The sequence below is a fragment of the Musa acuminata genome, chromosome BXJ1-7 (genome assembly GCF_036884655.1).
Source record: "Musa acuminata AAA Group cultivar baxijiao chromosome BXJ1-7, Cavendish_Baxijiao_AAA, whole genome shotgun sequence".
NCBI lineage: Eukaryota > Viridiplantae > Streptophyta > Magnoliopsida > Zingiberales > Musaceae > Musa > Musa acuminata.
In genome coordinates this window covers 12,872,682-12,886,753 of record NC_088333.1, presented here as the reverse complement: position 1 = coordinate 12,886,753, position 14,072 = coordinate 12,872,682, and the positions used below count along the sequence as shown (strand labels likewise).

The 14,072-nt window shown below is 33.0% G+C and overlaps 2 protein-coding genes across 4 annotated transcripts; both read left to right on the top strand.

Moving 5' to 3' along the window:
• The first annotated feature begins 212 nt into the window (after window positions 1–212).
• On the top strand, window positions 213–4,020 carry LOC135678900 (uncharacterized). 3 transcript variants are annotated; one of them, XM_065192142.1, is made up of 3 exons: window positions 213–368; window positions 2,224–3,152; window positions 3,739–4,020. In XM_065192142.1, exons 1-3 carry the CDS (start codon window positions 276–278, stop codon window positions 3,773–3,775), a joined length of 1,059 nt encoding a protein of 352 aa, XP_065048214.1. In that variant the 5' UTR covers window positions 213–275; the 3' UTR covers window positions 3,776–4,020. The 3 variants fall into 3 exon arrangements, with proteins under 3 accessions (XP_065048214.1, XP_065048213.1, XP_065048212.1); XM_065192141.1 differs by having other exon boundaries at window positions 213–425; window positions 2,224–3,146; XM_065192140.1 differs by having other exon boundaries at window positions 213–425.
• Window positions 4,021–4,884: 864 nt separating this feature from the next.
• On the top strand, window positions 4,885–7,625 carry LOC135678901 (ribulose bisphosphate carboxylase small subunit, chloroplastic 3-like). The gene is made up of 3 exons (XM_065192143.1): window positions 4,885–5,189; window positions 5,881–6,012; window positions 7,214–7,625. Exons 1-3 carry the CDS (start codon window positions 5,040–5,042, stop codon window positions 7,457–7,459), a joined length of 528 nt encoding a protein of 175 aa, XP_065048215.1. The 5' UTR covers window positions 4,885–5,039; the 3' UTR covers window positions 7,460–7,625.
• Window positions 7,626–14,072: the final 6,447 nt, after the last annotated feature.

Sequence of the window (14,072 nt, the reverse complement as noted above, 5' to 3'; positions counted from 1 at the left end):
ATAAGTTTACATCATATATATATTTTTTCCGTTCAAGCGTTCACCAACTTCATCCTCGTGCTTTGCACGTGGAACCCACGTGGCAAATTCAAAGTCACTCAGCTGTAATTTTTCAACTCATAAAAAAATATTAATATCAATAAAATATTAATAATATTATTACTATTTTAAGAAGAAAAAAAAAAAGTGGACTTTTTATCCTCCCTTAAGCTCCTCTCCACTTCTCCGCTTAGTGACGTCTCTCTCTCTCTCTCTCTCGCCTTCCACTTTTCTGCATGCCAAACAGAGATCTAGGGTTGGGGTTTTCACGTTTTCTGGGATCTGACGGCCTCTTACCTTCTCTGGGAAACCGAGGGATCTTTAAGAAGGTTTGCTCTCGCTTTCTTCCGATCGATATCGCCCTATCGGGCATCAGTTTGATCAAGGTCTTTTTTTAGCTTTGCTGATTTTTAATTCTAGAATTTTGATGGCAATTTTTGTTTGTCTTGTTCCGATTCGGGCATGCGATGTGTTTCCTTCGATTTGGCTGCAAACAATTGGTTTTAAGATGGTCCAGATCGAGAATTGTTCATGCTGCGTTTTCTGTGATTTTGGCAGTAAAAATTCGGTTTTGTTGTGTTCTATTGATCTGATGAATCAGCTTCTTGATTTTGGCATACCGATGATTCCTGCCCATCGGTGTGCACTCGTAATTTGTCGATGGTTCTTATGTATAGACTGCGCGGCGTTCTTTGTAAACTCGATTGATTTATGTCGTTTTATTTGGTATTCCAAGTTCCATTATGAATCTCTTTAGATGATGAAACGTTATGCTGAATTGATACATTTTTGCGGAATTTATAGTTCACGCAGTTTTCGCTCCATCTCTGGCTTCTAGTGCTTACTAAACACTCGGGTAGTCGGAATCAGCGAAGGGGTAGTGAGCAAATGGTTTGTCAGGGCGACCAGTAAATTCTATAGAATAGATACCTGCTCTGTAATGTTTTCTTGGAATTGCAATGATGCAAATGGGATAGTGTATTTATAACTCAAGAAAATTGATTGAAGGAAATGGCTTTATCTAAGTCTTCGAAACAAAGAGGAGGATTATTTGACCACACTGACTGAATTACTCATAGAATATAAGAACTTTCTAGTCCAGTTAACTATATTAAACATGAGCTATTGTTACTCCACATTGCAGACCCCATTGTTTTCTAGGTAGATGCTATTTGTGGAGGTGTAGCCTATTGGGCATCTGTCACCTGTATTAGTTTACATTTGTTGGTAATATGTTGACATGGCGTTCTAAGTAACTATGGATGGAGCTTTTCATGTCTTGTCAAGGACTTGAGGACAAAATTTTACAGTAGAAAATTCTAATGCATTGAATTTTTAGCAGACTCAGTGATATGCCTGGAATTTGATCAAGTTCCTAACTTTTCATGTATTTGATCAAGTTCCTGGAATTTTTAGCAGGACAAACTACTTAGTGTTTGGTTCATTTCCGGCATTGGAATTTGAATTAAAATATAATGAAGTTTGAATTGGAATAACCGAATATTTTCAAATTTTTGGTCATGTACTCTTGGGATTGAAATGTCCGGATCCTCTTGACATTTGTTTGCCCTTCAACTACAAAGTAAGTATCAATATTAAAGTTGTTTATAATAACCAGTAGTACTATATTACCTCCAAATATTTTTATTATTAATGTGACAATTTTTTTTATTTTATATCATTTTTGTTACTGTTATGTTGTATTTATGTATTATGCTCCCTATATTTAGAAAGAAAATGGAGGAATTTAAGGCAAATGCACAATATCTTTGAATATCACCATCGAAGCATGTACAGTTCTAGGATTATTAGTCTGGTGCTTTGCCACCCTTGACCTTGTCATAGGTTCTTGTAATGTTCACCTTTATGACAAAGCTGTTTCTCTCCTTTGCATTAGTTTTTTATTTTAACAGAGGCTTTATGGTTGTCAATATCTTAAATGATCCATTTTCTGAGATTATTAGTCTGGTGCTTTGCCACCCTTGACTTTGTCATAGCCTCTTGTAATGTTCACCTTTATGACAATGCTGGTTCTGTCCTCTACATTTCCTTTTTCTATTTTAACAGAGGCTTTATAGTTTTCAATATCTTAAAATGATCCATTTTCTGGAACCTTTCTCCTTTTTCGCTCTTTGATGATATGTCAGGTCCTTAACGTGGATTTTTGCCCAATTATTTATGCAGAAAAAAATTGTGATGGCTTCATTCACATCTGACAAGAAGGCAGTCAAGGTGAACCCCTATGTGGACTGGGTCAACATAAAATTGGATTTTGATTGGGAAGATGTGACTTGCTCGATCTGTTTGGATTTTCCTCACAATGGGGTACTACTCCTATGCTCTTCATATGACAAGGGGTGTCGGCCGTTCATATGTGATACTGATCAAAACCACTCAAATTGTTTGGAGAGGTTTAAAAGTGCACACGGAGTGCCTGCTGTTGCAAAAGAAATATCAGCTTCAAATGGTGTTTCTATGGTATGCATTCAGGACATCTCTTCGAGCCCCAGCAGCCAACCAACCTGCCCACTGTGTAGGGGAGATGTAACAGGGTGGCTCATTATCGACGAGGCCCGTGTCTACTTGAACACGAAGAAACGATGTTGTGAAGAGAAACATTGTGAATATGTTGGAAACTTTTCTGAGCTTCAGAAACATGCTCAATTGAAACACCCACATTCACGCCCTTCTGAAATTGATCCTGCACATCAACTAAACTGGGAAAATTTCCAGCAGTCGTCTGAGATCATAGATGTTTTGAGCACTATACACGCAGAAGTACCCCATGGAGTGGTTTTGGGTGATTATGTCATCGAATATGGAGAAGCAGAAGCTGGTGATGAATATGAGGATTTCCATAGGAACAGGGGCAAATGGTGGACGTCTTGTATATCTTGTAGGGTGTTTCCGAAATTTAGGAGAAATCGACAAAGATCCAGTGGAGGTGTACGAAGCAGTCATGGGTCAAGTTCGGATGGATCGTATCGAGGTGAAGGTTCTTCAAGATCTGTAGATATAAGAGAGTATAGATTTGCTGAAACTGATGATGAACTTGCATGGACTGGTGTTGGTGCTGCAACATCACTGATGATTCCCAGCCATTACAGGTGGGAGTAAGTTCTTTCTCAGTTCATACAAAATTTTGGCAATTATATGATCTGATATGTTATACACAGTGTTATGCGTCATTTGCCGAAGGTCCTAGAAACCTTTTTCATAATAACCTGCCAAACAACCTTAATTTGTGGGACTAGTGTTGGGTATATATTTATCCGGTCAAACAATGTAACCAATAAAATAGTTTTTCTAACAATGTAACCGATATAATAATTGGTGATTCTAACAATGATTCATCTATGTGTTATTTAGTTAGAGGGGGGAGAGGTTAGTAACTTAATAAAATTTGTATAATTTTCTTTTCTTTAACCAAATGCAAAATCGAGCAAGTAATTAACTTGTGCGTGGAATAAGTTTAGTCTTCTTTACCCAGTGATACATTTCTTATTTACTCTTCTTTACCCAGTAATACACATTTCTTATTTCCTGCAAAATGTGGTGCATGTGTGTGTGATTTAAAGTATGAGATAATGAAATCAAACTGATCACAGAAAGACAGGCAAGACGAAATCCGAGATAGATGGGAGTAGACTAATACTTTTGCATTTTTTGCTGATATGCTACCTGTTTCATTATTTACAGATATGGGAGGCACCAGTCCCGTGTCTATTACCGATGATCTCACCGGAATGTGCAGCAGCTAGCCAGACCGGTTAAGACCGCCCTTATATCATGTTAGATCTAAATTCTTTCTGGTTGATATAGGCTTTGCTTGTCGACAGGCATGTATATATAATAACCATAGCAAAAACACACATGGCAATCCTAGATAAAATAGTAAGGGTGCATCAATGTGGTTTTACCTTCTTGTTGTAGGCTTAATTTTGTGGTTTAATAATAGATGAAAAATACTAGATTCACTTAGATCCACACACACATGAACATGATCTCTTAGGGTACATCAATCTATAGTATATGCACCACAGTTTTTTTCTTGGATGTATGCTATTAATTGAATTCAGTGTCTGAATGAAGAGGCGACTCCTTTCAGCTGCTCCAAGTTATAGTCTCCTAATCCTAGTTAAAGATCTTGTAATGAGACGAAGGAACAGAGTACATTGATATCATCAGAGTACTTTGAGATCACTCACAGTGCGCTGATATGATCTCTAACAGCAGGAGAACACCAGCCACAATTCCATGCATGGAGTGGACTTACTACGTCGATATCATAAGCTCCATTATACCTTAGCAATAGGCACTACAGTGCTTGTAGATTTCCAATTCAATACCTAATCTGAGGTCTGGGATGGGGATGTTGGCTTTTGTTCCAAGACTTGCTATGAGGGGAACTCTAAGATCAGATGACGGTCACGATCGATGCTAACGTTTAGCTCAACTTCATTTTTCTCCGTATCACATTCTATGGAACAATTCAGTTGATAAGTTGACATGAATCACATATTGGAATTCAGAGAGTAAAGTAGTAGAAGAAACGTAATGGTTCGAACACTGTAATCTAATGGGTTTTCACACGCGAAAAAATTTGCCTCGTTGATCTGCCAAGCACACAGTGGCCATGTCCCGTGAGCCATGAAAGATCAGACTCTACAAGTGTCCAAACACAGTGAGAGGGGGCCAAGGTGGAGGAGGAGGAGGGTTCGTGAACCAAAGCTAGTGGGAAGGAAGACTGCGTCATCGAAGCATGCGACTTTACCGTGTGCTCCTCCACTCTGTTCTGTTGGCTTTGGCCATTTGTTTCATATTTTAACATGTTGGTATTAAAGGTGGCAGCAGTCGGGGCGGTGGCGGGGACATCAAAGTTCCATCATCCACTGCAAACCAAACCCTCTTCCTTGCGCCCACCGTCTCTTTCCTGTACTTTATTCATCGGCGCCCACTTATAGCGACGCGCTTACTCTTCTCGAGAGCAGCAAGGTGAGATGTCAGCTGCGTTCCTTTCTGCTGGGGCGGTCGCCGGCTACGTCGGCCTGAGGGCTGATGCTTCAGCTAAGCTTTTTCCAGAGAAAGACTTCTCCGTTGGGTGGCGATCGAGGACCGTCTCCAATGGCTTCAGAACTCGGTGCATGAAGGTATGCTTGTGAGGATCCTATTTTGGGAGGTTTTTATTTGTTTCTTTGGATTTTGTCTTTTGAAGGTCTAAAGGTTCGATTAAAAATAAGAGATGTGAGTCTTGTTGGAACTCTTAGATGTATTAATGGTGTTGGAGATTGAAATCACCTTACTGCATGTGAAAACTTGGGAAAGACATCTAGACATCTGTAGGGGTTCAATCTTTTTCTTTTTCCTTGGGATACTTTAGATTGTTTGTTATTTTTCTTCTTATAGCAATCAACTTTGGGTGATGCTCTTCCCATTGACCCTGTTTGACTTTATGACACCTGCTTAATTTTATATTGTTATGCAACTGCATTTTTCTTTTTTGCTTTTATACTCTGAAAGAATCCAAGTCAACATTGTTTGCATCAAGTAAAAGCAGTGGCATTTAGGTTACTAAGAGAATGTAAAGCATGTTACTATAAAGTGATTTAGCATGTGGAGACACAATCTAACTGAAGCAATACCAATGAGATTTATGTCTTGAGCATATTTTTATATCAGCTCTTGGTCAAATGAGTCAATTGAATTCCTAAGCTTGCTGTCAGAGTCGAGTAATTCAACTATGATATGTGTCATAGCATCACTAAGAAGCTTAACATTCATCCAAGTTTGGGGTTTCTTCCTGATTAGACTCTGCCTTTTTTTGCTTTGATGTGTAATTAGACATGGAACCCATTCAATAACAACAAGTACGAGGCGCTTTCTTACCTGCCACCCCTCTCCAAGGAATCAATAGCAAAGGAGGTTGATTACATGATAGCTAAAGGATATATCCCCTGCTTGGAATTTGATGAGGTATTGTTCTTACTAGGACCTTATTTCTTTATTGGAAATATATTTATTGATTAGAAGTTCATGCATCAATATCGTCATGTGTGATCGATTAGCCTTAATAATTGATCTTCATGAGGTGAGTATTATACTTCATATAAGGAATAAAGATCTACCATATTGTGATTGTGATACTGACTAGTTTTAGTGCAAATACGATGTTGACTAGTTTTAGTTTTGGTTAGTTTATTTTTATTAGCAATAGATCCCTTTGCATAAAATTTGAATGCTACCGCTACCATAAAATTAGTAGAAAGTTTGGGATGCTAATCCTGATCAACTTGGTGATCTTTTATAATGACTGTATAAAAATTGATGCCAAGGTGAAATGTCTTATTATTTCCACACTGTTTTGCATGTGGAAGCCAGGAATGGTAGGCAGATTCACAAATTTAAACTTCAGTTTGGTTGATGTGGCTTTTATCATGTGATCGATCCTTTCAGCAATATATCTTTAGTTGACTTATGAAGTTGAGTTTTTTTTCTTTTTGTTAAGAAATGATTCATTGTTGACATACATTTAAGGGTTTTCTGTGACTACTTAGTAATTAACATATTTCCACCTTTTTTTTTTTCCTGGAGTGACAAACTGGGAATGGCAGGAGTATTAGTCTTTGGTCGACATAATTTTTTGGCACTTCGTTTGCAGGATTTAAGAACACTGGAACTAATAAGGTTGTTACAAGTTTCTGATAATTCTATACCCACCCAACAAGTGTTTGATCTTGCTTGAGGTATTTGTTTAGCTGCAGAGTCGAAGTTCTGCAGTGTCATAAAATTTTGCTAAATTCATGGAGCCATCTCAATTTTAAGCAGTGCTTTAAAAGTTGACCATGCATCAGATTAAAAAACAATGATGACGATGATGCTGATGGTGATTACAGTGGTGTAGATCAATGTAAAATATTGCAAGTCGTGGCTCTTTCAGAATCTACTAAGGCAGAGGTTTAATCACAAACTTGTAGTGCATATCTGTTTCTGTCTTTAATCATCATTTAGATCGTCAAATAACAACTATCAGAATGCTTGTGAAGTTTTACTTTGGCATTCAGCAAAAATCCTTATCGCTTATTGTTGCATTATCTTTTTTCCGATGACCATTACATGATTATCCATCACCATTTATCTTGTCAAATTCCTGATCTTAAATTTTGGGCCATCGAAGGTGGGACAAGTGCACAGGACCAATAGCCGAATACCGGGCTACTACGACGGAAGGTATTGGACACTCTGGAAGCTACCAATGTTCGGATGCACGGACCCATCCCTAGTCCTTGAGGAGATCGAAGAATGTAAGCAGGTTTATCCTAATGCTTACATTCGCCTCCTGTCCTTCGACAGCCAGCGACAGTGCCAGTGCATGTCATTTGTCATCCAGAAACCCACATCCGCCACTGTTGCTAATGCCTAAACCTCTTGTTGTAGGCACTTGTGCAAGATAATAAGGTGGGAGAAAGAACTCTTTTAAGGTTTCGGAGTTGGATGTTTGTGGTAGTTTCGGTTAAATAAGATGAAATGCTTGTCATAAGATTTCAGTTTGCTAAATGTGCCAGGCAAGTATTTAGTTTTTGATGTCATTGGCAATTTGTTCCATTAAGTTATCCATCAGCAGCAGCTAAGATCTACATGACGTTTACTGGTGCTTTGATGAATGATCTCCTACATCATTCAAGAACATAAATTCTCTGATATTTTGATGATAGGCATGTGAACTTTAACTTTTGGATCTGGTTGCTAATTTATGATTTTTTTTAGTACCAAGTTGGATAGGTTCATCACTATTTTAGGTCAATGCCTTGGATAGAATGAACCTCCTCAAAATCAATTTAGAAATTTTGAAATCTAAATAATTTTTTTTAGGTTTAGAGGAAGAGTTGGATAGATGAGGAAAATGAAACTAGAAAGAGAATCAAAACATGAGATTTGGCTAACCTTTTCGGTTATTACACCAAGTAAAATAAGAGTCATTGTAACCAAAGATCTATTAAGCCACGGAGAAAATTAAATTATGAAAACTGAACTCATTGATGAAAAAATGGTTTTCTTTCTTAGTTCAATATTTAAAAGTAGATACAAGATGATGTTGTCATTATTTGTTGTATATAGTCGACTTCAATGAATGATGTATATGACTTGACTTAAATGAATTTTTATTATAAGTTGCTAAAATAATAATATTCTATCCCTATCTAAAATTTTTGTATCCTCTAATTCCAATCTCAAATTTCTATTGATTTTAAATATGATCCCCTTTATGTTCCTGGGCACTATATATTTGTACAGACATTCCACTTTATAATTTGACGAGTAAAACCCTATCAAACTGGATTAATATAAAATATATAACATTAATTTTCCTGCAGGTTCAATTGAGTTTAAGCCAATTCCAGAAATAGTTGCAGTTGAATTTGTTCCTTCAACAATTATAAATAAAGAAGTTTAACTAGGCATAAATATTATATTGTATAACATTATTAGTGGAATAGTTTTAATGGTTTTACTTCTAATAGTATTTATTATAGTTTGTATTTTTTTTTTTTTTTCCAAAGGAGGAGTAAAAATCAGAAACTTTAAGAGTCTGACAGACGTTCACGAATAAGATCAAAGATATTTTCAATATCTTTTTATTTCATCTTAGAGTCTAACTGCTCAAATGAAATTGTTACTTGTATAATATGTTTAGAAGGATTTACTCATAGAGAGAATTGTTAGATTGTCTTGTCATCGTATCTTTCCTGACCTATGCATAAATTATAGGTATAAAAGCTATGATTATATTATTATTATATGAAAATTTTTAATATCAAAAATAAAAAATCAAATATGATACATCAGATTTACGACGCAAACATTTCAATGTCTTCCAGAAAGCCTTTATTTAATTTGTAGACCAACCATCATGAGCAATGGACTAGGGACGAAGGGAGATTGAGAATATCTAGTCTTTTTCTAGGTGAGAGCATAGGATCTAAGATGATAATTTTGATAGTCCTTATCATCAAGGTGATCTCCTAAGGAATCTTACTATAATTAGACATCATTTCTATTGACCAATAATTATCATCAAAATATAATCAGATCTATAATATATATTACATAATTAGATATGGTCACCTAATCTAACATTCTTCCACTTGGCCCATTAATTAGCAAGGTATTATAAAAATTAAAATTAAAATAAATAAAATAAAAATTTATTTAAAAATAATTTTATTTAATTAGATTCTAAAAAATTTTATAAAAAAATTTATACATGATCATGAATTTTAAAATAAGCTAATATGTCCGATAAGCATAATAATATTATATTAAGTCTAACTATTAATGTAAGTCATAGCGAATGTACCATAATACTATTAATTTTTCGTAATATAATCTATAATAATCCTTATAATTTATTTGTCAAGATAATTTTATTATTATATTTAATTATAATATGCATAAATATAAATATAAATAAGATAATAGAATTAAATAATTTTCATTAAAGAAGAAAAATATCAATAATAGCATCCACCTAAACATACATTGTTATATCTTTTATGACTTGCTCACAAATTTTATTCTAAGAATATATTCTTTAAATATTTTAGATTATAAGCTTTAGTAAATAGATTAGTAATCATCAAGGTGGTGTTTAGGTTCTCAATTGATGGTTGTGATTTCTAAACTCTTTCTCTAATCACCAAGTACTTTATCTCAATGTGCTTGGAATCACTAGAGTACTTATTATCATTCTTAGAGAAGAAAACTACTATAGTATTATCACAAAATATATTCAACGGTCTGACAATTGGATCGATCACACCAAGTCTGAAGATAAAATTTCATAATCGTAAAACTCGATTTTTGATCTCAAAGTATACTACAAATTCAGCTTCTATTATTGATAATACAAAAAGTGATTAGTTTGTACTTCTATAAAAAAATTTCTCTCTAACTAATGTAAATATAAATCCCGAAGTGGATTTCTTACTATCGAGACAATTTACAAAATCAATATCTAAATATCTCGTCATTTTAAGTTGATATGATATCTTATATGTGAGTATATAATCTATCGTCCCTTATAGATATCTTATAACTTTCTTTATAACTTTACAATATTTCATTCTTGGGTTGTCATGGTATCTACCCAGCATTCTAACTATAAAATTGATATATAATCTTATATAGGTTTAAGTATATAATAGACTTTGAACTGCACATGCATAAGAAATATCATTTATTTGATTCTTTTCTAAATTATTTTTAAGACACTATTTTTGTTTGAATCTTTCACATTTAGTAATTGATGTATTATTAGCTAAACAAAACCACCTATTAAATTTCTTTAAGATTTGATGAATATATCGACAATCGTAATAATCTTTGGGATCTATCCCTAAACATCTTAATCCTAATAACATAAGACACCTCATTCATATCAACCATATTAAAATTCTTGATAAGAAACATCTTAGTTTTGTACGATAAATCAATATCACTACTAGTAAACAAAATATTATCCACATATAAAACCAATACAAGAAGCTTGCTTTTACTAATCTTTAGATATATGTACTGATCAACAATATTTTTTTTAAATATGAAGGAAGTAATGATATCATAAAATTTTATATACAATCATTTGGAAACTTGTTTAAGACTATAAATGAATTTTCTAAGTTTACAAGCTTAATTTCTCCTTTTCTTTTTTGTAAATCCTTCGTGTTGTTCTATATAGATTTCTTCATCGTGATCCTCATTCAAAAATATTATTTTTATATATATTTGATATAACTCAAGATCATAATGATTTTCAACGAGTTATTTTTAGAAGCTAGATAAAATGTCTTATTATAGTTGATGCATTCTTTAAAAAAAACTTTAGCAACAAGTTTATTACTCCTTTAATTATATTTTATCTTAAAAACATATTTACAATTGACTCTTTTATGGTTATTAGGTAATTTGATGAGTTCTCAAATACTCTTTTGGTCTATTGATTTTAACTATTATTTCATTACATTATATTATTTTTCAAAATTACTACTTTCCTTGGCTCATGAAAATAATAAAGGGTCCCTTTTAATCTATGTGTGATTCTTATAGTATATTATTATAAAAAAATGATAGATCTTTTTTTTCCTTTCAGATTTTCTTAAAATTATTGATTGTGGTTATTCTACAAAATCATTAACCGTGACATCAACAAGTTTATCAATGTTATTTGATTGTTTACCCTCATCAATTCTTTTTAGTGATTTGAGGAATGATAATCTTCGGAATATAAAATGATAAATGTGTATTAGCATGTATGATATCAAAATTGATCATTCAAGATTTTTCACTCCCATTTATTTCATCATTTTTTAAAAAATATTATATTACTAGATTTTACTATTCATGAAATATGATTAAAATAATAAAATCTGTATCCCTCCAAATCTTATATTATCAAATGGTAGTATGATCTTGAATCTAATGCTGGTGGTGTGCAATACCATGCATAACAGGCGAACAAGATTCTTTTCCACCTTCTCCGATAGTACAATTTAGGGATTTCTCATTCTGTGTTCAACAAGAATGTTGCTTTTCACCACTGCCCATCTTTTTCCCATATTATTTCTCTGGTTAATGTTTTGTAAGTTGTAACATATGCTTAATTCGCACAGCCTGTAGGATAACAACAATCTCTTCATGCATCCAATTATTATAGTTAGGAATTCCTTAATACTGTTCTTCTAATCCCCATGAGCACCTGAGCTTAATTAGTGATGAGATTGGTATATATATATATGATTAATTGGTTAGTTAAGGAAAAACTGATAAATAATTAAAAAAAGATAAAATTTATTTTATTGTTATTGTATAATTAAATAATTGAATGTTTATCATTTTCCTTAGGACTTCAACGATAGATTGGTTGAAAGCTTGGACTTGAGGTAAGTGGCTCGTCCACCCAAATAGGTGTTTTTAGCACAATAATATTTATTTTTAAATAGTTTAAATCTGGGTAAGCATTTAGTTTTATTGTTTGGATATGATAACGTGTTATAGGCTTTGCTTTAAACATGATTTATGTTTACTATGATTGTACTATGATATGCTTTCATTATGTGTTATTATGATTGTTTTAATCATATTTTTTATCATAAATTAATGCATGTGATAATAGCAAATATTTATATTATATATGTATTTTTAAGTTAATTCTTATTAATTTCACTATAAGAGCTTGTACCTCGTTATGGTATCCAAGAGTGGTAAACCTTTAGTCCGATGAAGGGATGACATTTAATTCCACCGAGACGAAAGCAATGAGGTAGTAGGAGTGATACCCGGTAGTAATTTTGTAGGAAAAATTATAGAGAAAATAGTTTATAAGATGATTTTTTAGGATAATATGCTATCATCATCATATGAAAGATGTACCTTTACATGATAAACCCGTGACCCAACACATGAGATGGGATGATATTTAAGTTCACAAGGATAGTGTGGAGTTTGATTCTCTCACGTTTAGCATATACTTAACTATCTTAAAAAATAAATATATGACATATGATATATGTATAAAAAGAAAAAAGAAAAATACAAGAATAAATATATATGTTATTATTATTATTTTATTTATGATACGAATAGTTATAATGAGTTTAAATCCTTGCTTATCGGTCATATGAGGGAGGCTTGTTTATTTACTGGCTTGTTGATTGGAGTTCGTATGGTTAGTTTATAGTTTGAGTTATATCTTGAGGTTCAATGTGTATCGGAAAGATTTCTGATTTCTTACAACTTGTTTGGGGTGGCCATGTCCTAAATTGGATGGTTGGAGTTGTGGATTCAATGTGCTCGACTCTCCAAGCATTGCTAATATCAATGTCTCGAAGCACATCTCTATGTCTCCAAAAAGTGAATTTGGATTTAATCAAAGGAAATGTTAACTTGATTGATCCAATAAATATTCAAATATGAAGAAGATATGGGTATTTTCCACAAGTTATAATACAATATTATAAAAAAAAATTTACTATTAAAAAAAAAAACCATGATTGGTAAAAAATTTTCCTTCATAAACATATGATTGATAGAGAGAACATTTAGAAAAAAAGATTAACAAGACCAAAAAAAAATTAATGGCAATATTGGCAACCACTATTGTTTGTGTTGAGTGTAATAAGAAACACACCAAGGTAAACATTTTAAAGCTATAAGAAGATACTAAAATTTTATTGATCTTTATCAATCACAAGGTAAAATTATGCATTTTCTATATTTTATTGGAATTAAAGATATTTTGTGTGTTTCCTGTCCTATATTTATCATTATGATAATTTTAAGAAAAAATATGCTTTATATTAGAAGATTTATGAAAAGAATAATTCACAAGAACTAAACAACGATGATACTCATAATATTTGTAAAATCATCTTCAACCGGAGGGATCCGACATTTTTTTTCTAAAATTAGGAGCATTTATCTTTTGACATTTATTTATTGTAATATTTCAATTTATTTTAGTTATGTAATATTTTATTTTCTAGTTTTAGGTGTTTTGAAATTCTTATTAGATACGATATATCGGAAGGCATCTTATTCATTTAGAATAGGATATGTAAGCTTAAAAAAGACATTTCATGATATTATAAGATAATTCATGATATATATTTTTTTTCATGATGACTGTTTTACTTCATTCTTTTTATGAATCTTTGCTAATATCTGCACACTTTGTTTCAGACTTGAAGGTGAGAAGAACATAGCCCTGCAATGGTATGAGTCCTGTAAAAGGTACCAACCAACATGGGTTCATAGGAATAAAAGGTGGACTTGACTTGATGCCTCGGTCACTTCTCCTATCATTGTTTGAAGGAAGACATACTGCAACGTTTTTAAGTCGAAACATGTGCACAAACTTTTGACCAATTTCATCTCCCTTATGCAGGCAGCTAAATGAGTAGGACACTTTTAACTGTGGCTTCCATATCTAAGAAACATGTGAAATGATACGCGAATGAGAGCATCTTCGAGTTGCCAAC